A 21908-nucleotide genomic window follows, 5' to 3' on the forward strand; every position below is an offset into this window, starting at 1 on the left:
AGCAGGCCAAGGTCATTCCTGCCTCAGCCTCTGCGTTTGAAGTTACTTTTCTCCCCTTCCCTCCCTCCCTCCCCCATAATTCCTTCCCTCCTTCCCTGTCTCATAGCCCATGCCAGCCACAAATTTAAACTTGCTATGTAGCTGAGGATGATTCCGAACTCTGATCTTCCTGCCTCCACCTGTGTGCTGGGATTGCAGGTGTGTGCCACCACCCCTTGTTTATAGGGTGCTGGAGATGAACCCCATGCCCCTCGTATGCTAAGCCAGCCCTCTCTCCACTGAGCTACACCTACAACCCCAGGTCTCTTTAGACAACTGATTTCCCCTCTTTGTCCTTCAGAGCTTGGCTCAAACGTCAGCTCCTGCCCACCCTATCTAAAGAGGCTTGCTGTGCCCGGGCACTCTTCAACCCACCCCTTGTTTTATAGCCTTCTTAGCATTGAGAACCACTCACTGAACTATCCATCAGCAAATAGGATGCGCACTTGAGCCTGACAGATAGACCACCAATGACAGATCAAAGGCAACTCCACTGTGTCCAGTTCATGAACTAATGGGTTTATTGGACTTATCTACAAGAGGGTGGGGATCCCCCCAAACAGACACGTTATGGAAGAGCACACCACACCCACCACAGCAGACGCCACAGTCCCCCAACCAACCTTCCACCTACTATTACTATAGGGCTCCAGAGACTACAAGAAGACATGTGCAGCTGGGGACATGGCAAGGAGGAGAGTTACTATGTCTGGTGACCTCCCCATCTGCCCTTACACGAGAAAATGTTAGTTGGACCAAGCTTGGGAAGGTCTTGTGAGTACTGCTCTGATTTTGAGAAGTCAGTGGCCAGGTCTTGCTGAGAAAGCTGTGCCCCACACCATAACCGGTCAGCTCTGCTGTATAGGCTCTCTGGAGAGCACAGCCCCCTCTTTGCTCTGGGGGGGGGGTTTCCTTAAGCACTGTCTTAGTTGGCTTTCACTGCTGTGAACAGACACCATGACCAAGGCAACTCTTATAAGGACAACATTTCACCGGGGCTGGGTTACAGGTTCAGAGGTTCAGTCCTTTGTCATCAAGGCAGGAACATGGCAGCATCCAGTCAGGCATGGTGCAGGAGGAGCTGAGAGTTCTACATCTTGAGCATAAGGTAGCCAGGAGAAGACTGTCTTCCAGGCAGCTAGACAAACGGTCTAAAACAGGTGCTTCCTACTGTCCCCACTTATTGCCTCATACCGTCCCGACCTGAGCATCACTGTCATACAAATGATCTCTCCAGCCATGCCACCCATACCCAAGAGTCCTTTTCTCCCCAAGCCGGCAGCAGTTGCAAAGTGAAGGTGAAGGTCAGCCCTGGTGGTCCAGACCTGCGATCCCAGCACTGGAGCAGGAAGATGGCTCGACTCAAAACCTGGACTAAAGCAAGATCCCATCGCAGAGGAGAGAAGAACAGAAGAAAGGAAGAGAGAGGTGGTCACGCAGTGCTCCCACGTTTCTGGTCGTCCTCTTCTACTGCATCCTCTCTGGCTACACACTCTTTGAGGTGGACACTGTGACCAGCGACCTCCAGCTCTCATTGCCATGCCTGCCCACGCCACGAAGGGCTGTACCCTTAAACCAACTTACACAATAGGAATTTAGTCAGACAGTGCAGCCCTTTAATCCCAGCACTCAGAAGGCAGAGGCAGGTGAATCTCTGTAAGTTGGATCCAACCTGGGCTTTATAACGAGACCTTACCTCAAACAAACAAAACTGCAACACCCCCCTCCCAAATCATCCCATGTTTTCCTGTATCCTGCTGTGAGGTACAAACCTGCTGTAGTAGTTTGCATGAGTTTGGCCCAGAGAGTAGCACTATTTGGAGGTGTGGCCTTAGAGTGGGTGTGGCCTTGGAGTAGGTGTGGCCTTGCAGTAGGTGTGCCACTGTGGGTGTGAGCTTTAAGACCCTCTTCCTAGCTGCCTGGAAGTGAGTTTTCCACTAGCAACTTTCAGATGAAGATGTAGAACTCTCAGCTCCTCCTGCACTATGTCTGCCTGGATGCTACCATGTTCCCACCTTGATAATGGACTAAACCTCTGAACCTGTAAGCCAGCCCCAATTAAATGTTGTCCTTTATAAGACTTGCATTGTCATAGTGTCTGCTCCCAATAGTAAAACCCTAAGATACCTGCTCTCCTGTGTTCATCTTACCTTACCAATACCGGCATTCAGAACTCTGCATGCAGGCCACAGGAATTCTGACCAGTTCATCTGATCATCTGAGAGACCGTGCAGCCTGAAGTGATGCTGAGCCCACTGCCTAGTGGGCAACAAGGGCTGTGGTCAGTTGCTTACTCTGTTGGTGCTGGACACTCCAGCAAGAGTAGCATTGCTGCCCATGGTCACTGTCACCACCACCACTACCCCTCCTCATCAGAACAGACCCCTGCATTCCCTGCTGAGACCAGTCTCCGGCTACGTGTGCCAGTCGTGTGTCCTTCATGTGAGGAAGCTGGGGTAGCAGAGGTTGGAATTGTCTGGGTAGGCTCTGACTCAGAAGGCAGTGAGTCCCTAAACACAGGAAGAGACAGTTGCAATGTCATGAAGCCATGTCCCTTCCAAGCTTGGGAAAATGACTAAACAGCACAAAGAAAGTGAAGAAGCAGAACTTTGCCCGATGAATTTCATCCATTCTGGGCCTCCCACTTTCTGCCCACTTCCAGAACAATTCAGTGAGTAGTTTTGTGGCTGTCATTCTCTGGTGATGTCTTTCTCTGGTGATGGATGTGTACAAACATCCCTGGGTATCCTCAGAGATTGATTCCAGGACCCACGGCCGGCACCAAAATCAGTGGACGCTCAAGGTCCTCACATGTGACAATGGTGTGACAATACATATAGGCTGCACCCCACCTTCTGCAGACTCTGATCACCTCAGAGAACCTCTAAGACCTAATACAACACAGTGCTAGGTAACTATTACTTAAAAGATAATGACGGGAAAAAAATTGTGTTCAGCATAGTACCTGTTTACACAGTTTTCCTTCTTATTTAAAATTTGTTTTAAATTTTTTTTAATTATGTATCTATGTATGGGTCTGCACAGGTGAGCATACTCCACAGGCATTCCCCCCGTGATCTGGAATTACAGCCAATGGTGAGCAGCCTCATGGGGGTGCTGGGAATTGAACCCTGGTCTTCTGGAAGAACAGTCACTGGGCCATCTCTCCAGCTGGTCTTCTGGATTACTTGGTGGTTGAATCTAAGGTCGCAGAGCCCTTTGGTAGGAAAGGTCAACAATATGTGTATATATGTATGGAACGTTTCTGTACATAATGCATGTAGTCTGTGATAAATACATATAGTGTGCACATATATACTTGCATATTTAACATATGCTAATACTTATATATAATAAATACACGTTGATATACATAAAACCATATTCTTACACACTACTTGTTAAATATATAAATGTGTAATATCACTTTCTATCGCAATTAGCTTGCTCAACACCCACAATCTTTGCACCCGCTTCTCACTAACGCCATCTTGATTCACTGGTGTGTTGGTGCATGGGGATTCTGGCTCACGCCTCCTAACCACATCACACTGTGTCACTGGCTAGAAATGCCATAAGGAAGCACCCAGACCTCTGAGGGGACGTTGAGAACATTGTCAGTGTTTTCTACTGTGTCCATCCCTGCACACACGTGTCAGTGTGCACACAGGAGAAGAGAGATCCACCACGGGGAGAGTTCCTGGAAGGGGCGCAGCTGATCCAAAAGGAGTGTGCATTTATAGTCCTAGGAAACACTGCCAAACTGGCCTTCTTAAAGCCTCTGCCAATTTACAGCCCTACCACCGCCATGAGCATTTTCCCTGCCCGTGTCCTACGGTCTGAGGGTGGCACATCTTGTCTCTCAAACACCCAGCTCTTCCATGGCCACTGCCTTCGCCTGTGTTATATCCTTAGTTTAAAGTTCTCTTCTGATCTTGTTAGGGGGAGGGGAGCGAACCGTACCCATCCCGTCAGCCCCAAATTAGGTGCCACCTCCTTTTTACTCCTTTCCCTGACTCCCTGAGCTGTCAGGGCCCCTTTCATCTGGGATTCCACACCTGCGTGGGCATAATTCTTTTATAGAACTGACTGGGGTCCATCTGGAATCCTCTCTCATAGCCATAAAGCCATAGTGTCCTTGTCTAGGTCCTCCTCAACACTGGTTCTAGGTTGCCCTGCCTCCTGACTGCCGGCCTGCGTGGGTGGTGCCTCGGGGCCTTTGCCCTTGAGGGTCCCTTGAGGGTCCTGTGGATCTCACCCTCAGCTGTCTAGGTCTACCTTGTTGCTTCTCCCCGATCTCTCTAGTACAAGTGATTTCTTGGAAGAGGCCTTTGCTGCCTACCTACCCTGCCTCAAGCCTGTTTCTTACATCTGCATTTCTCTGTCTTCCTAACTCCTCTCAAAGGCTGAAGTAACTCTGTGTGGTTCCAGTGTGGAGACATTTATTTTGTTTCCTGCCTCTTATCTCTGCACGGCCGTGAGAGCATCACGCAGCATCACCCTGAGATGTGAACCCTGCTTTTCTTTAGCTCTGTTTCCATCCTCGAACCTGCACCACCCATCCAAGCGCTGCCTAGACAGGCTCTGACTCCCTCCTTGTTTCTACAAGAAGAGGTGAGGGAGGCAGTTCAAGATCCCACAGTTACTAACAAACGCAGCTAAGATTCGAATCTATCTGAACTCCCAGGCCAACCGCATCATTTCTTCCCCAGTCCTCACTCGCCGCATTGCCCCCTCCCACTCTTCTCAAAGATTACAGATCTCCAGCACTAGGGTCCCCAGCTGCACGTCATAGGCCCTCCCTTGGAGGCTCGCCTGCTCTGGGGAGATGTCACCCTCCCCGCCCCCTGTCAGTCAGGCGGAGGGGGCGGCGCGGCCACAAGAGGGGGGTGCTGAGCTCAGAGCTGCCGCAGAGCCGGAGCAGGAGCCGGAGCTGAGCCGGAGCGCGCGAGTAGCATCCTTGGTGGCAGATCACCCAAGGCCGGAGCACTGCTGCGCTCCAGCTCAGGGAGGGTGACTCAAGAGCCTGACCACGGCAGGACCCCACTGGCCCCGAGCCCACCCCTACCCGGCGTAGCCCAGCCCCGCGCGTCTGCTGGCAGTAGCCGCCGCTGCCGCCACCACAGCTCCATCCCCCAGCCCGGCCCCGAAACCCAGGTGAGGTTCCGGAAAGGGGGCAGAACTGGGGATCCCTAGGGATCTGGGGTAGGGTGAGAAGCGGGATGGAGATTGCCCTAGGGAGAAACATGGGCACAGAGATGGAAAGCGCTGAGCGGGTGCCGGCAGGTGCACTGCAGGATGCGTGTCTGTCCCCTCTGATTGCTACAGTCTGGGTGGACGTGCGGACGTGCGTCCATGCTCGTGTGTCCGAGTGTCCATGCGCTTCTGAACGCCCCGTATTCTGTGTGTGCACGTGAGCATGTCCGTGGTGTGTGTTTGTATGCAGACCGTGTGACTGCTGTGTGTACAGACAGGCCCCGGTCCGTGTTCGCGCCGAGCCTAGCTTCCGGTTCTGCGGGCCTGCAGGTTGCAGATCTCCGGATAACTGAGGTGCTGGCCCCTCCCGCGTCCTGGGGTTTCAAGGACGCTAGGACTCACCGCAGCATAGCTCTGAGGCCTAGAGCTGGGGAGTGGAGAGGGTAGGAGGGGGCTCCCGGCCCAGAAGCGCGCCAAGTCTGAGGAAGGGATGGAGGGGGCACCAGGTCCCCAGGGAAGGCCCGAGTGAGGGTGCAGAGCCAGCGCCCCGGCACTTGTGTGTTCACCCTCCCCAGGCCGCCAGGATGGACGTGTTCATGAAGGGCCTGTCCATGGCCAAGGAGGGCGTTGTGGCTGCAGCTGAGAAAACCAAGCAGGGGGTCACCGAGGCGGCAGAGAAGACCAAGGAAGGCGTCCTCTACGTCGGTGGGCAAGGGGCTGCAGGGCTGGGTGTCTTCTAAGGGTACCAGGAAGGGTCCTCAGAGTGACTGGGGGGTCTGGGCATGAGAATATGAGTCAGCAGATGGGCGAGGTCAGTAGGGGTCACTGGGGACACGGCCAGTCCATGGAATTGACTAAGAGGAGGTGGGGGACAGGGTAGGAGTATAAGATGTTCACACGAAAAAACAGGGACCAAAGTGGTGAGCTCGCCAGAGTTTCCTTTTTCTTATCCTGTCATCACTATTAATAGTGACCTGGTGGGGAACCTTTACATGAGGCCAACTGCTGTGAAATGCCACAGCACCTAACATTCCTCGGCTAGTCCACAGATCAGAGCCCTCTGTTCACTCTGCCCAAGGTCACACAGCTGCTAAAGTCTGAAGCCCGGGTATGAATCCCGCTGGAAAGCCCCACCTTCCCTGGTTATTGGCGGGCTCTCTCCAGCTACCACACACACACACACACACACACACACACACACACACACACACGTGCATGCACACACACATACATACACACACAGGCACACACACATACACACATGTACGCACATGCATGTACACACACACACACACACACACACACAGAGCCTGTGGTTTTACCCTGGCAGCCTCTCCAGTTCATCCTCCCAGCAACTGGCAGCCAGTATCAGGACAAAGGCCAAGAGGTTAATCTCTCTCACCCCAAAGTGTGAAAGGATTTTGTAGGGTTATTTGCAGAAGGAGAGAAAAGAGAAAAGGGCTGGAAATGGGAAGTTCACTGACTTGTTTCAGAGCTCAGATCAGAGGTCAGGGCTTGCTCCTGTGGAAAAGATAGAAGCGATTTGAACATTTTGCCCAAGGTCATTTCCAGGCTTGGATCGTGATCCATAAAAGCATACCAGGTGCCGAGGGCTATGTGGATGCTGAGAGGGCGCAAAGCCGTGGTCTCCTCATGGTGAGGTGTAGCATTTCAGGGGTAGGATCTGACATGGAGCGGCAAGTGTGGGGATCATTGTGGGGAAGAGAGCAAAAGAGGGAGCTACTGGCAGGCTGGTATGCAGGATCGGCCCTGACAGCTAAGGAACCTGGAAAGGCAGAGGGTTGGGATGCAAAGACCACAGATTGGACCGAAGAGCAGAGAGAGTAGGAGTCATGCTGGAAGAAGAGCTCAGATGGTCAGTCAACAACCAATCCCTAAGAAGACCTTGTAGGCCAGGCTGAAGCATCCTTGTGATTGCCGTTAGAAGCTACTAGTGAGAGATCGACGTGGTCTGACTAGTTCAGAATAGTCCCTCCAATCTTCAGGGACAGAGCAAATTGCAGGGAGGCCAGGGGGCATTGCCACCTGAGACAAGCGCAGTAGTAATTAAGGCCAGCGGAAGAGTGTCTGAAGTCCACATCAGCCTAGCCAAGGCCCCCACCTCCTTTCCTTACCCCTCCCCTTTTCCCAGCCTTCCTTAAACCCCTGGGACCAAATCATTGTCTCTCTGCCTCTCCCAGCCATGGTATCTTTCCCCCTAGTAGGTGCTTCCTACCTTCCTGCCTTGTCCAGGGACCTCTGTTATGGCTTTGGCTCCGGTAACCTGGCATGTGGTACCCACCATGCCTACCTCAGCCTACATTCCCAGCATGGTTTTCACCATACCTGGTGCCCTGATGCTCAGGCGGAGTCTTACCTGCCTGCTTTTGATTCCTCCTCCCTAATCTCCTTTTAGAATAACCACGTGTCCCCATTTCTCAAGTCCCAGGCAGTGTCCCCACCTCTTGCAGTTTCTAGAGTCTAAATATTTTTTCCCTACTAATCAAGGACAGAGAGTAAGCCGTTGGCCCAGGCCCTGCACATAAAGTGTTCAGACAATTTGCTGGTGACTGAATGAATAGCGTGCACGGAGCCTCCTGTCCCTTGTGCCTCCAAATTCTTGTTAGCCTTAGCTTTATGCACACTTCACCCCTCTGGCCTCACCCTTGCCTCTAGCTAGTTTAGCCTCAACCCCTCATGGTGGCCTTGGTTGCTAAGTCTTCACATGACAGATTCCCCAGGCCCTGGAGGATTCATACCCTGTAGCCAGCTCTTCTTGCCTTTTCCAATGCTACCCCACTATCCTGGTGAAGGCCCAGACAGTGGCATGCATGCCTTCTACAATCTGAACACCACCTGCACCTAACATTCTCCACTTTAGCCAGAGGAGGAGCTGACTCTTGTTTGGAGGAGACAGGCTAGCAGAAAGGCAGCGGGGGGGGGGGGGGGGGGCTGGAGAGATGGCTCAGCGGTTAAGAGCACCCGATTACTCTTCCAGAGGTCCTGAGTTCAATTCCCAGCAACCACATGGTGGCTCACAACCATCTGTAAAGAGATCTGATGCCCTCTTCTGGTGTATCTGAAGACAGCTACAGTGTACTTGTATATAATAAATGAATAAATTAAAAAAAAAAAAGAAAGGCAGCAGGGGGCAGGTCATGGGGCAAGGGCATGGCTGTTCCTCTCAGCATCCCATCCTGGGCTACACAGTAGCTGGGAACAAGAGTTTCAAGTCAGCCTCGAATGCTCGCCCAGCCACTAACTGCAGGGCCCTTATTGGGCTTTTGTTTTCCAACTATGAAGAAAGAACAACAGCCCACCACCATCATCATAGCCCTGGTGGTAAACCAGAAGATGCTAAGCACTTTGCCCTGGTACTCAGCCAGCTTCCACTGGGAGGATATGGATACTGGGGCAGAGACCAGAGGCCTGAGGAAGTATGTATAGGGACTGAGGGGGTTAGCATGGGGGTGAAAGTTATGGAATGTAGGGGTTCATGGCGGGGGTGATGTGTGTTCAGGAGACTCATTGCTTCCTGGGTCCTGTGCTTACTGAATGGCCCCAGTGTTGGGTTAGAATCTCTGTTCCTGTGTTCGGACTCCATAACTATGCTCCTCCTTCTTCCAATAGGAAGCAAGACCAAAGAGGGAGTGGTACAAGGCGTGGCCTCAGGTACCGGACCAGTCCCAGTGCTTTATGGGGAGTGAGGGGCTTGGGTGGGGACTCCTGAGGCTTCTGTGTGGGGTTGTCCCTGGAGAGGGAAGGCTCTGGGACACAATGTGGGGGCCCCTGGCACTGAACCCTTCCCCAAACTCCTCCCTGCTCCAGTGGCTGAGAAAACCAAGGAGCAGGCATCTCATCTGGGAGGAGCTGTGTTCTCTGGGGCTGGGAACATTGCAGCAGCCACCGGCCTGGTGAAGAAGGAGGAGTTCCCCACAGACCTGAAGGCAAGTGCCCCTCACCCCACACACGTGTCATACACACCGGGCACACATGCCTGTCCACTCACCTCCACTCCTCCAGCCCGGGGCACAAAGTTTGCTTGCTTCCCTTCCTTCAAGTCTGTGTGCACTCGACTAAGAATGAAGCTGTAAGGAGGTGTCTATAGACTCCATGTTCCCTGTGAAGGGACCCAGAAGGGACTGTCAGTGCATAGTCCACTTAGCAGCACTACCCCAGACATTCCTGACCACGCCTGCACACGATGCTTGTCCCACGTTAGTGAAGATTTGTTTCTAGTGGCCCCACGATGGACTCCGTGCGTGCCACCGAGGCAATGAGAGCACAGCACCAAGCCAGTCAGTGCATATGATGACGTCAAACAGGGTGTGTGTGTGCAGTGGAGAAGAGAGCACTGTGGTGGGGGAGTGGGAGAGGGGGACAAATACTGTGACAGGTCTACTTGAGCCAGGAGAGAGTTTCCTGGGAGGTCCCATTTGAGGTAACCTCCAAAGGATGAAGGAGAGACAGTCCTGAGATGTTCCAGAACTGTATTCCAAGCAGTTTTGACCAGGAGACACAAAGGTCCTGGGGCAGAAGTAAGAAGATGAAGTACACAGGGGCCCTTAGTGCTGCAGTTCCAGAGATCACACCTTGAGAGCTCCTGAGATAGGAAGTCTGGCCTGCAAACAGTGAATGCTCCAGGATCAGGTCAGCAGTGAACACAGGGACTGCCAGGGCTGTACGAGAGAGACTCTGTCTTATGGGGCTGGAGAGATGGTTTAGCAGTCAAAGGCACTTGTTCCTCTTGCAGAGGACCTAAGTAAGGTTCCCATCATCCACATTGTATCTCACAGCCATCTGTAACTCAAGTTCCAAAGGATACAGTGTCCTCTTCTTTCCTCTGTAGGCACCAGGCATGCACATGGTACACAGATACATGTGTGACACACAGACACACATGAATGATAAGCATTCATAAATATGAAATAAAAATCTTTTTTTTTTCCGGAGCTGGGGACCGAACCCAGCGCCTTGCGCTTGCTAGGCAAGTGCTCTACCACTGAGCTAAATCCCCAACCCTAAAAATCTTTTTTAATAGTATAGAATAGAGCTTATCTGGGGCATGGTAAGGAAAGTTGAGAGGTATATGTGTATGTATACATATATATATATATACATGTATATATGAGAGAGGGGAGGGGAGAGGAGAAGAGAGGAGAGGAGAGGAGAGGAGAGGAGAGGAGAGGAGAGGAGAGGAGAGGAGAGGAGTAGAAGCCAGCCATGAGCACTGTGGAGTGGGGGGAGAAGCAGGAGCAAGAGGAGAGAGCAAGAGCAAAAAATAAATCTTTTTTAAAGGCTGCTTTAGCCCACCCCCCAAGGAAAGACACTTTAGAAAGGGATCTCTCAATGAAGCCAGCGGCCAGTTCAAGACACAAAACACCTCTAGAATTCCTGCACTATGCTGCCTTTAAAGACCCTTATCCCAGCCAGGCCTGCGTGAGTCAGTGGACCACGCCTGGTTCATGGAGGGGGTATCTCCCAAGCATTGGCGTTCTGTGTACCCACTCAGCTTCCTTCTGCTGAGGCCCTGCCCGCCCCACCCACGGCCCGAGGGCACCTGCTTCCTGACCCCAGTCACTGCAAACACTGGTTGGGTGCTCTCTGGTCTCACGTGCACGTTCTCTTCTGCATTGTTTTTCCTACTCCACACCCTGACATCTAAGACTGCCAGTGTTTGAGAATGGAGAAGGGTGATTCTCCATTCCTGTGGGGCCCCCGTGCTCCACTGTGGGAATTCCATTCCCGCTGGGTCGTACTCCACAGTAGTTAGGCTACATGCCCAGAGCATTCTACTGTCCTGCTGCGTTCATTTCCAAACAAGGGGCTAGAGTTGGGGTTTATTTGTGGACAGGGGTGCTGCAGATTGAGCCCAAGGCCTTTAGCATGCCAGACACACATGCTATACCTTCAGGGCCTCCAGCTGAGACTTTGACACTATGTCTTTCCTGGGTTCTGCTTGCATCTGGGCAACTTGGGACAAAGTAACACTTGTCATTGTTTTGATCATCTCCACAAAGAGAGGAATGAGCCACCACCCTCATTTGCGGGAGATGTAAAAACTCTGTACACACAGAAGCAGCATCAGTAGATAATATTCCAAGGGGCTAAGGCAACGGGAAGTGTCAACTTCTCAGGACCACTTCTCCAGGGTCCTCCTGGTCACATGCCAGCCCGCATGTGGTCTTCTACAGGCATGCATACACCGAAAGTCATCATGGGTTTACATAGATGTGTGCTGATCTGCAGGTGGCCAGCCATGTGTCTAGCAGACCTCTACATGCATGCTCATTGGTCTGTGCCCATCTGGGCAGCAGATGCAGGGGGGAGGGGAGAGTCTTAGCTCACACATCCAAGCAACACCATGAGCTGTTGCTTCCAGCTTATCTTAAAATAGCTACAGTGAAGAAATCAGGCCAAGCTCAGCCCTGGGGGAGGGCGGGATGGGTGGAAACAGTGGAGGGAACCACGAAGAGCCCCTTTCCAGCCCCATACCTGAGCCTCCAGTTCCCTTCTGCCCTGGAGGGAAGCTTCCAGAGTTCTCTCCTGGGTCCTATAGTCAGTCTGGCAGTTTGCACCTAAACAGAGAGCGGTGGGCTGTCTCCCCATCTCAATTTCAGTGATAGGGGTAGAGACTGAGGCAGAGCGCTCTGCCCTCTCTCCCCCAACTCCAGCTTCCCCTGAAGATTGGCTGGGAATTCACCGTTCGCAGGTCCATCCTACCTTCTAAGACCTCCAAATAGATAACTCACCTAACCAGTCCTGGCACTGTCCAGCCTCCCCAGTCTATCCCACTCTTCCAAGCATCCAGTAGCCCACCATCATGGGATGTTAAGGGCTGTCCAGCTGCCCACACAACCCTACCGTTCTCTGTTCACAGCCAGAGGAAGTGGCCCAAGAAGCGGCTGAGGAGCCCCTGATTGAGCCTCTGATGGAGCCTGAAGGGGAAAGTTACGAGGACTCACCCCAGGTGAGGGGGCAGCCGGGCTGGGGGAGGGGCACCCCTGAAGCCACCCATAGCTAGGTGGGTGGTCCCTAGCATAATAAAGCTAGGTGGGATGGGGCGGGGAGAGGGGTGAAGGAGCAGGGGAGGGGGAGGGGGCTTCAATAACTCTGGGTCCAGGAGGCAGAAGAAGACAGATGGCAGATGGTGCCTAAGGCCAGGCTCCCCAGGCACAACTGCCTCGGAATGTCTCAGCTGGCCCCAACTCCGTGTTTCTCCCTGCCCAGAGCTTGGGACAAACATTGTCTCTCCTTGATGGGGAGGGATATGGGCAGGCTGCACTTGACCGCTTAGTCTCCAACCCTTGCTTTGTGCTCTTTTCTGTTCCACCCCTCCCTCTGACGCAGGAGGAATATCAGGAATACGAGCCAGAGGCGTAAGGGTCCATGAGGACCCCGCACCAGCAGCACAATTCCTTCCCTGTCCCCGCCCCATTCCTCACTCCCCAGAGCCAGGGCTGTCCTTATACCTTTTCCCCCAAACACGAGTTCTTCCTTCGGCTCCGAGGCACTTCCTCAGGGCCTGTGTTAGTGTCTGCCCTGCCCTTCCGTCTGTCCTACCTGCCCGCGTTCATCCCTGAGGCGTGGACTAGAGTCGGGCAGAGAGGTCCGGCTGGGAGCCCCGCCCTACCAGTGTTGCCCCTCACCCTCCATCTGGTCCAGTGTCTGCTCGGATGTAGCATGTTCTATGTATTTTTAAACCAAGATGGGAAAACTATGGCTCCTTCCCCATCCTAACAGAGGTTCTCCAAGGGGCCCCCGGGCAGCCCCACTTCGACCCCTAAAATGTTTGTTTTTTTTTAACCCAAACCAGGAGCCAGGTCGTGCCATGCTCCCTCCCTCAGCCCGCTCAGTCCAAGCGCGGGCGTCGTACGTTGTGATTGTGGCATGGAGAGTCCCCCACCCACTGTGTGAGCGTGTCCCGGGTGGGCGGCCAAGCCGCTCCCCAGTGTGTCCATGAATAAAGCCAATCTGTCTGTAGCTGGCGCCGCCTAGGCAGGACTGGGCTTCTGGGCCCCAGACTGCTCCTTCGCTCCTTGAACTCTTAACACACTAAACCCAGGTACATCGCTGGCTACCTCAGCTTATCCATCTCCACGCTGGCCCACGACCCGGAGGGTGATTGCCCCTACCGTCACTCACACTGAGATTGAAGTTGACTGGGAGGCGGGAAGTTAGCATCAGGCGCCACCTCCTGGCAGGAAAGGGAGGAGTACAAGACCAAAAGAAGCAAGGGCCGCACCAGCATCGTGAATGCGCATGCACGCGCGTGAACGTGCGCCAGTCTCTACGCGCGAGCCCGGGTTTCAGCACCAAGGCCAGAGCTCACATGCAGACCCGCGCTCTTTGGCCCGGTTGTAGACGAGCGGCGGAAAGACGTCGTTAACCGTTGGCAGACCCCTCCCACTCCAGTCCTGTCCACACACATTTAGGCACACCCGCCCAACGCAAACAAAACAGAATGAAGCATTGGCCCAGGAGAGGGCAGAGCTCCCGCCAGGCGGTACTCTCCACTCACTGAAAGTTTGAGATTTCAGCTGGAGTAGGAGAGGGTCTGCAGAATACTGGGAAGCGCGCCAGACGCCGGGACCACACCACGATCAGCACTAGGGGGCCCCCGCCGACTCAGAGTAAGAAGGAAACCTTGATAAAATCTGCAACGCGTGGAGGCTCCGCCTCTGCGAGTAGGAAAACGCTTTTATTCGGACAGGCTCCGCCCTAGTCTGTGCGGCGTTTCCAATTGCAGTAGAAACCCAGTCAGGTCTGCGTTCGCTGCGCAAGAACTATAGTCTGGTTTCCTGCAGAGAAGTCCCCTCAACGTCGTGTTGAATCTGCTCACTCTATTCAGTCACCGATGGAGGGAAGATGGCAAATCTGGGGAAGCCATTAACCCAACGGGAGACCAGTGTGTTCTGGTCACCTGGGCCTTCATATCTGGAAGCAGAAAGTAGCTAACAGATGACCCTGTGAAACAAACCGGTGGGCTTAGATGAGTGGGAGTGATAGAAGCCCAATTACCACACTACCTACAACCCGCTGTCTTCTGGATTACAGGTGCATGGCCCTCCGGCTGAATTTTGGCTTAGATACGGTTAACTTACCAGCACGATATAATTTTCTAAGTTTGAATACCCTTGGTTTATGCAGACCTTTCCCATTTGGTCACCAGCCCTGTCTGTCCTGGTTTTATTACACCCAGTGTGTGTGTGTGTGTGTGTGTGTGTGTGTGTGTGTGTGTGTGTGTGTGTGAGAGAGAGAGAGAGAGAGAGAGAGAGAGAGCGCTGTTATCTGTAAACCAACATTGAACCCCTTATTTATTGGTTCTACTGTTATCTCCAACCCCTGATCCCCATTTTTAGATGTCAAAACTAGGTTTACCATCTGGCCTGTGAAAAGATTTACTTCCTCCTTCCTAAGTGCCAAATCCTACACCTGGCCCCACTGAGAAAGATTCTGCTTAGAGACCAACATTCTCACCTGCCGGAGTCACTTTAAATGCATTCCAGGCACACGTCCAGAAGTGTCAGCAGAAGATGCCAGCCGATGTCTAAAGAGTGTGTGTGTGTGTGTGTGTCTGTGTCCAGTTCATGGGGTCTGAGCCATTTACCATGCTCCCAGGTTAGCCCAAGCATGTGGTACTTCACCAATTTCACCTGAAGCCACCCTCAATGCTTCATTGCGACAACCCCTACTCCGGTGGGAGAATAGGAGTTAGAGAGGCGTGCTACCTGGCCAAGCCTGATTGCTGAGAAATGTCAAAAGCCACCTTGAGCCCCATGCCTGACTCCAAAGGCCAAGACCTTTGGAATGACCAAAACCTGTTTTCTCAAAAGGAGACAAATGGAAAAATATGAATAACGGGGAAAGGTGGGAACAGAACTGTGGACATGACAGACTTGTTCAGTGTCACAGAGACGGTAGTGACACTGCTTGCCTGTTGCCCCACATGTGATGACTACCCCAGTGGTATGGAGAAATACCAAAGGATGTGGTGGTAGTCTGCAGGCGATGAGCGACATTAGAAGGTAGTCACCGAGGAATGAGAGCATCACCAGGACAGTTGCTTACTGCCAAGACTGGTGACCTGAGTTTGATCCCTGGAACTCACACAGCAAGAGAAAAACCAACTTCAGAAAGCTGTTTTCTGGCTTCTATGAATGTGACTCCTTATCTACAAATTAATGAATGTAAAAAAAAAAAAGTCATACAATCAAAAAAGAAAAAAGTTGACCAGGTCAAGTGTCTGAGGCAGAGCTGAAACCCAAATGAAAGGGTATGCCGGGAGGTTATCTGGAGAGAATGGGTATTACAGGCAGGCTGTGCAGTCGGGGCTGAGACCTGCCGGGCCTCTCAAGCTCCCCTGAAATATCCAGCCTCCCCCCTGCTGACCCTGGCTCTCTGTTTACCTCCATTCTCTTCCCCCTAAGCACCTGCTCTCAACTCCACTGCATGGAAATGAAACCCTCTCTCTCTTTTGAGATTTCCCATCACTCTGAAGCCATTCTCCTCACTGCCTCACCCAGCTCGTCCACATCAGCACTCTGCAGACTCCCGCTGAGCAGCTAACTGGGAGACTGCCTCCTTCCCCTCATGAAGGGCTAGGGGCTGTCCCCATGTCCTTACCATGCCATTCGTCTGTCTCCCCATCCCCCAGCCCCAGTGATGTGGCTTCAGGGATTTCTCTGGAACTTTATTTTTGTTTTCTCCCTTCCCTATTTTTAGCTCTCTCCCCTCCGAACCATCTCTGCATCCATCTGGTTGCCTAGAAACAGGCTCCTGGGCTGAGGGTGGGGGAAGGCCAGACACAGCCCAGGCAGGGGGAAAGGAAGCGATGTCACCCACTCCCTCTTCAGCGCTGCCCCCGGGGCTTCCAGAAGCCCACTCTGCCCTCTGCCCAGCACCCATAGATGTTTGCTAAATGGCAAAGCAACGTGTGAAAACCAGTAGCGAGCCTTTGCCGAGTCCCTCACAGCTTAAAAGGGCAGGATGGTGATTTCACTCAAGCCTCCCCATAGCTCACTTTTACAGAGGCCTGAGGTCATTCTTTTTTCGATATAAAAAAAACCCCTGAGGTTTCCGGAAGCAAAGCCTCCAAGCGTTTTCCAGGGAAACTCGACGACGCCCTGGAATTTTGCCTTAGAATATTGGTCTTGGACAGTGTAAGATTGGAAGGCACAGATAATTCTATAATCCATTAATTACAAGGAAATTAAAATTTAACAATCTTGCATGCACCATTCTCCACCAGCCTTGCCTCTCAGGACCCTGGCCCTGGTCCAACTATGCCACACCATGCTATGCCTTTAATACCTCATTGTGCCATCCAGTGCCATGCCCCACACCTTCCCCACAGCTAACACCACCCACTGCATTTCTACCAGGCCCTTGGCTCAGCTGCTCAGTGCTCACCTTCCACAGGCCTGGGCTTCTAGCCTATGTCTGTCATATCACCAACAGTGTGACATTGGCCAACCATACAAGCTCTCAGAACTTCGGTTTCCTCTGTGTCAATGAGAGGGTGTTCATTCCCACCCCCAGATTAAAAGGTGTTTTATAAACTGCAGAGCAAGAGCAGTTAACTGCTAAGTGATCAATTAGAATAGTTAATGTCGGTGTTATTTTATTAGGGCTATGGGATGGGGGAAGGGAGCCAAAATGAGTCCTGGGATTAGCCAGTGAGCTCCTGGCCTCCAAGCAAAAGGAGCCACGTTCCTGGATAAGGAGTATGGTAGCTTCCAGAGAAGCCCTTTCACACTGTGTCTACTTAAGTACTCAGTCCTCTACCATCCCCCAACCTGCTCCCTGTTCCCCACAACACCAAGGCCCACCCCTGCCTTCCAAATAGACTCTCTGGGCAGGAGTGGGAGGGGTTATCAAGGAGCAGCTGGGCCATGATTCAGCCTGAGTCACCCATCCAAACCCTGGGCCACCCCAGCCTTCAGCTGCTGGGGGTGGAGAGTTGCAGAAAAGTAGAGAAGGGGTCTGGGTGGGCATCAGATGGTGATCTCTCTCCTTTCCAGTACTGGAGATCCAACCCAGGACCTTGCAAATGCTAGCCAAGTGTTCTTCAGCTGCATTACAACCTCAGCTCAGTTTTATGTTTACTTTAGACAACCAGGATCGTGGTCAATTGCCGATATCCTAGTCTAGGCCTCAATCCTCCTCAATCCCATAGTTCAGGAGCTCTCAATCCTCCTGCCTCCTGAATAGCCGGGATTGCATGCCTGTGCCACCATGCCCAGCTTGTCGTGTTCAGGCCAAAGCACTCATGACTCTTGAGACAACATAATGAGGGCCCAGGAGCAATCCATGTCAGGGGTCAGGGGTCTTGTCAGGTGTGAGTTATCTGGGCTAAGTCAGGGGCTGCACAAACATGGGGTGCTGCATGTGTATATGTAAAGCCACACTATAACTCCCAGCTCTGTCCCTTGCTAACTGTGTGACCCTGGTGAGTTTCTTTTCTCATCTGTCTAGTGGGTGTAATAATTCTCCATCTCAGTTGGCTTTCCTTAAGAATCAAATATGAGGGGACAACTATGGAGCCCTTAGCACCACCATTGTGAGAGTGGGGAGCACAGAGTGCAGTGTGCAGCAGGAGAGGCATGGAGCCTGAAGGAATCTGTGGTCTGTGCGACTCTTGATGAGCTTGTGGAAAGGAACTGTGCATGTCTCCCTGGAGCACTGAACTGTGTGCAAGGATGGTGCCCAAAGATGGGTCTGCAAGCTACTACGAACCGTAAATCTAACTCCAACACATAACACACATCATGTACACACACATGTACACCCGCATCACACACATATGTGCATACCCACATGCACACACAACATGCACATATAACACAGACATAATGCACACACATACACACCACACAAATGTATACACACCACATACACACATGTGCATACACACATGCATACACAACACACACATGCACAGCACATACATCATATACATGCACATGTAACACATATACACACACCACACACGTGCACACACATTTACACCACACAAATGTACACACACACCACGCACACATGTGCATACACACGTGCACACACAACACACACGTGCACACGTAACACATACATACACCACACATATACGCACTACACAAATGCACACACATACACACACACACACACAATCCCTTGAGGTTTTGATATGCTAAAAGATGAAGTTCAGCCTGGGTGACAGCCAGTGCACAGAAGAAGGGGACGGGAACTACAGGTATTACTAACTGCCCACCTCAAAGCTTTTCCAAACCCCTTAGCTTCAAACCAAACTGGAATGAGGTTATCTGGCTACAGCCCAGGAGTGGGTGGGTGGCTTTGGGTGTGAAACATGACTGTGTTTGAAGTAGACATGAACGTGATGTGGGCATGACAGAGAGGAAGGGAGAATATGAGATGCACACTGAGTCGCGTGTAAGCCTGTGCATACAGGCACTCAGGATGGCATTGGGGGCCGGCTGCTGCCTCTGCTCGGATACAGTCTGCTTGTCTCCATGGCGCCGGTTGCCACACACGCTCTCTTCTCAGAAAGTCACTGGGACTGTTTATTCCACCCCCGGCCTGGGCACCCGCCAAGGAGCTGCAGGCACTTGTTTATCTTCTGGTGCATACGAATGTGTATGGCTCCCCAGCGGCAGTCCAACCTGAAATACAAGCACATTCAAGAGTGCACATGCACCCCATAGGGGGTGTGGGGGGCCATGTAGGTTTAATACAAGGAGCCTAAGTCCCAGGTCTCAGTAGACCCTCCATAAAGGGGCACAAATAACTTTCCAGGGAGCTCCAGATAGGCAGGTCATCAATCAACACCTAAAATTACAGAAACTATGAGAGTCGCTTGTTCTGGGTTTGGTACCCTGCTTTTCCCCCATTCCAAGAATGAATTACTGGATAGTTGTTGGCCAGATCTGGATCACTCCCTGCTCCATAGATGGGTGCAGAAGTAGCCCCTGAAGGAAAATGGGGTTGTCACATGACAAAGGACATCCATGTCAGGCTTGCTATTAACAGAGGTACTCTCCATGAGAGCTATCCTATGCTGGGTATTTGCAGACCCCTGGAAGCTTAGTGTTATAAATGGTGACTTGAAATTCAGTGACCTTGCACAGGGATTGGGAGGAGGGCACTGCCACTACTTTCTTGCCTGTTTTCAGTTCCTTACCTGCTCCAGCAAGTGCCGGTTGTCCAGAAATTTCAAATTATGATCATATTAACAAATCTCTTTGGAACAGAAGCAGTCAGAGGACCCAGCAGAGAACACAGACAGAAAATGGCCTGGACCATGACCTCATAGTCGACCTTATTCAGACACACCCACCAAGAGGACTCTCAACCACCTAAGACGTTATCAAAGAGAAGTCTTCATTCTGTGGAATTATTTTGCCTGGGGTGCCTGGGAAGAATCCACAGCCCTATGAACAAGCACCTCCAAGCAGAAGGATTCTGGAGTAGATATTCCATTTTCTAAGACTTCCCAGCAGAACCAAGCTCCATTCAGCCACTGTGGCAGCTGGCTTAGTAACCTTGCATTGGCTGCATTCCCTTCTCAGGTCCCCTCTCACTCCCCAGCCAGTGTCCTAGCACCTCACAAGTGATCTGTATGCCCTTCATAGTCATCTCAGGCTCTCAGAGGCATCCCAAGGGTCTGCGGCTCACTCTTTCCTCCAGACTGCTGCTCTCCCTTGCCGGCATTCTGTCGCTCCCTTCTGCTCCCACCCCTCCGGTCTCAGTCTCCTCTGCCTCTGTGGAAGCTGTCACATTCATTTTTGTCCTTCCCTCCTCTTTTTTCCCTTTTTATGACAAGGTCTTATGTAGCCCAGTCAGACCATAACCTCCCCTGAGTGATGGAATTACAGATGCATTAACACCACCACCTTTTTTTCTTTCTGAGGGTTCAAACGTCTTGAGAAAGGTGTCTCCTTTCTCACTGTCCTTCCTTCTCCCTGTTTTCACAGCAGCCTCATGGTCCTTGGGTGGTGCTAGGGTTCCTCCCTCTCTTGCCTATTGGTTTAATACCTCCCCTCCATGTGCCAACTCCCTCCCTACCACCTGTGACCTCCACCATCAGTTCTCAGTCGATGGGTTTCCTGGTGTGCCTCCAGCTGCCAAGAATAGAGCTCAACTGTGAACTCACATGTTAGGGTAATCATCCCACAGGCACCTCCTTTCCCCAACATCCAATGTGTCCTTCATCCACAAGGTAGAACCTCAGAGGACCAACAGGAGCCTCTCTCAACATCCAAGACCACTTGATTTCCCCCCAATAAGCAAGAGATGCCTCCGCTCCATCCTGTCAGAGGCTTCCGGCTTCACTGATAACTAGTCCTCACCTGAACGACTGCCACAGACTTTGCGATATCCTTGGTTCTGCTCCAGAGCCATTCCGCCTCTGGGGAGATTGCTGTAAATCAAAGCTGGTTCTTGCCACTTCCGTGTGTTTCATGGACCTCCTAAGCCTCGGTTGCTTCCTGTATGTCTGAGAACCAATAATACTCACCTTGAGGGGGCAGCTGGCGAGAGGCGAAATGATGCATTTGGAACCAGGGTTTGTAAACTCTGGAGCTAGCTAAGTGCCCTCTTGGGCAGTCCAAGAACCATTTTCAGCACCAATAATGTAAGAGAGCGACGCTTGTTGTGCGCTGTCCGTGGTCCTGAAAACGGGCCCGCGATCTCTGTCATAAATTCCACGGTTTTAAGATTTTTGTCTTGCTTGTTTTACTGTATCAGTCTTGTCCAGGCTGATCTAGTTCTCACTATGTAGCTAAGGCTGGCTCAGAATTCAGGGTTACCTACCTGCTCTAGACCCCTGAGTGTTGGGATTACAGGCAGTATCCCTACTCCTGGCTTTTCCTGTGCATTTTAAATATACACTTGCCATCTAGGTTTTCTTATTATTACTAAGGTAAGGTGATCAGATAAGCAATGGTTCCTAAGCCCAGGTGTTGGCTGCAGGAAGTGACCTGTATAAATCTGCAACCCCAATCCGACCTGCTAAGGAACGGTGTGACTGCAAACAAGAAACTTACCCATATTTGAAAAAATGTGCATAGACTATTCACTTGACCTGATTGGACATGGGAGCCAATGACACCTATAAATCAAATTTCAGCTCTGCGTCCCTGCCTAAGACTCATTTGCCTTAGTAATCTAGCATAGGACTTCACAGTTCAGGCACAAGGATCTTTTATCACTCCCAAGACATCACAAGTCATCTGAGAAGTCCAAAGGGAGGGATCCCACTCCTCTGCTCAAATGTAGAGAGAAATGGGCAGTGAGTCCTCATGCCTTCAGCAGTTCACTCGAGTGGACTCCCTGAACATCTGCTTCAAGCTCCTACTTTTTTAAGACGGCTATGAGGCGATTTAATACTAGTCACAGACCTAAAAACTGAGGCTCAAAGCGGCAAGAGAACTTGTTGGAGAGTATCTAGAAGGAGGAGGACCGGGCATACCCTGATCCAGAGGGTGGGCGGACTCCCCGTCGGGGAGGCTGCTGCAGGGAGGACACAGAGCGCCTCCCAGCCCAGGGCCGCCACTCGCAGGAGCGTGGGCAGCAGCGAGACAAAGGGCTGGGGGCGGGGCGGAGGGGGCAGAGGCCGGAAGTGCGGCCGAGAGGGACGCGGGAACTTTCCTCGCCGAGGCAGCGAGCAGATCCGG

The 21908-nt window shown here is 52.0% G+C and overlaps 2 protein-coding genes across 5 annotated transcripts in view; one reads left to right on the plus strand and one right to left on the minus strand.

Moving 5' to 3' along the window:
* Eif4e1b (eukaryotic translation initiation factor 4E family member 1B) overlaps positions 1-21856 on the minus strand; it is a 32899-nt gene extending 11043 nt beyond the window's left edge. The window contains exons 1-4 of the mRNA XM_039096186.2: positions 20583-21856; positions 13381-18896; positions 11731-11813; positions 9245-9355 (exon numbers count right to left, since the gene is read on the minus strand). The gene's annotated coding sequence lies outside the window, so the exon portion shown is untranslated. The remainder of the gene's footprint in view (positions 1-9244; positions 9356-11730; positions 11814-13380; positions 18897-20582) is intronic.
* On the plus strand, positions 4900-13218 carry Sncb (synuclein, beta). Of its 4 annotated transcripts, none has more exons than XM_006253594.4 (7): positions 4910-5196; positions 5486-5589; positions 5811-5940; positions 8866-8907; positions 9064-9182; positions 12116-12205; positions 12586-13218. In XM_006253594.4, the coding sequence occupies exons 3-7, from the start codon at positions 5820-5822 to the stop codon at positions 12616-12618; spliced, it is 405 nt and encodes a 134-aa protein (XP_006253656.1). In that variant the 5' UTR covers positions 4910-5196; positions 5486-5589; positions 5811-5819; the 3' UTR covers positions 12619-13218. The 4 variants fall into 4 exon arrangements, with proteins under 4 accessions (XP_063132083.1, XP_006253656.1, XP_063132084.1 ...); XM_063276014.1 differs by having other exon boundaries at positions 4920-5196; positions 9064-9186; positions 12120-12205; XM_063276013.1 differs by lacking the exon at positions 5486-5589 and having other exon boundaries at positions 4900-5196; positions 9064-9186; positions 12120-12205.
* Positions 21857-21908: the final 52 nt, after the last annotated feature.

The sequence above is a fragment of the Rattus norvegicus genome, chromosome 17 (genome assembly GCF_036323735.1).
Source record: "Rattus norvegicus strain BN/NHsdMcwi chromosome 17, GRCr8, whole genome shotgun sequence".
Taxonomy (NCBI): domain Eukaryota; kingdom Metazoa; phylum Chordata; class Mammalia; order Rodentia; family Muridae; genus Rattus; species Rattus norvegicus.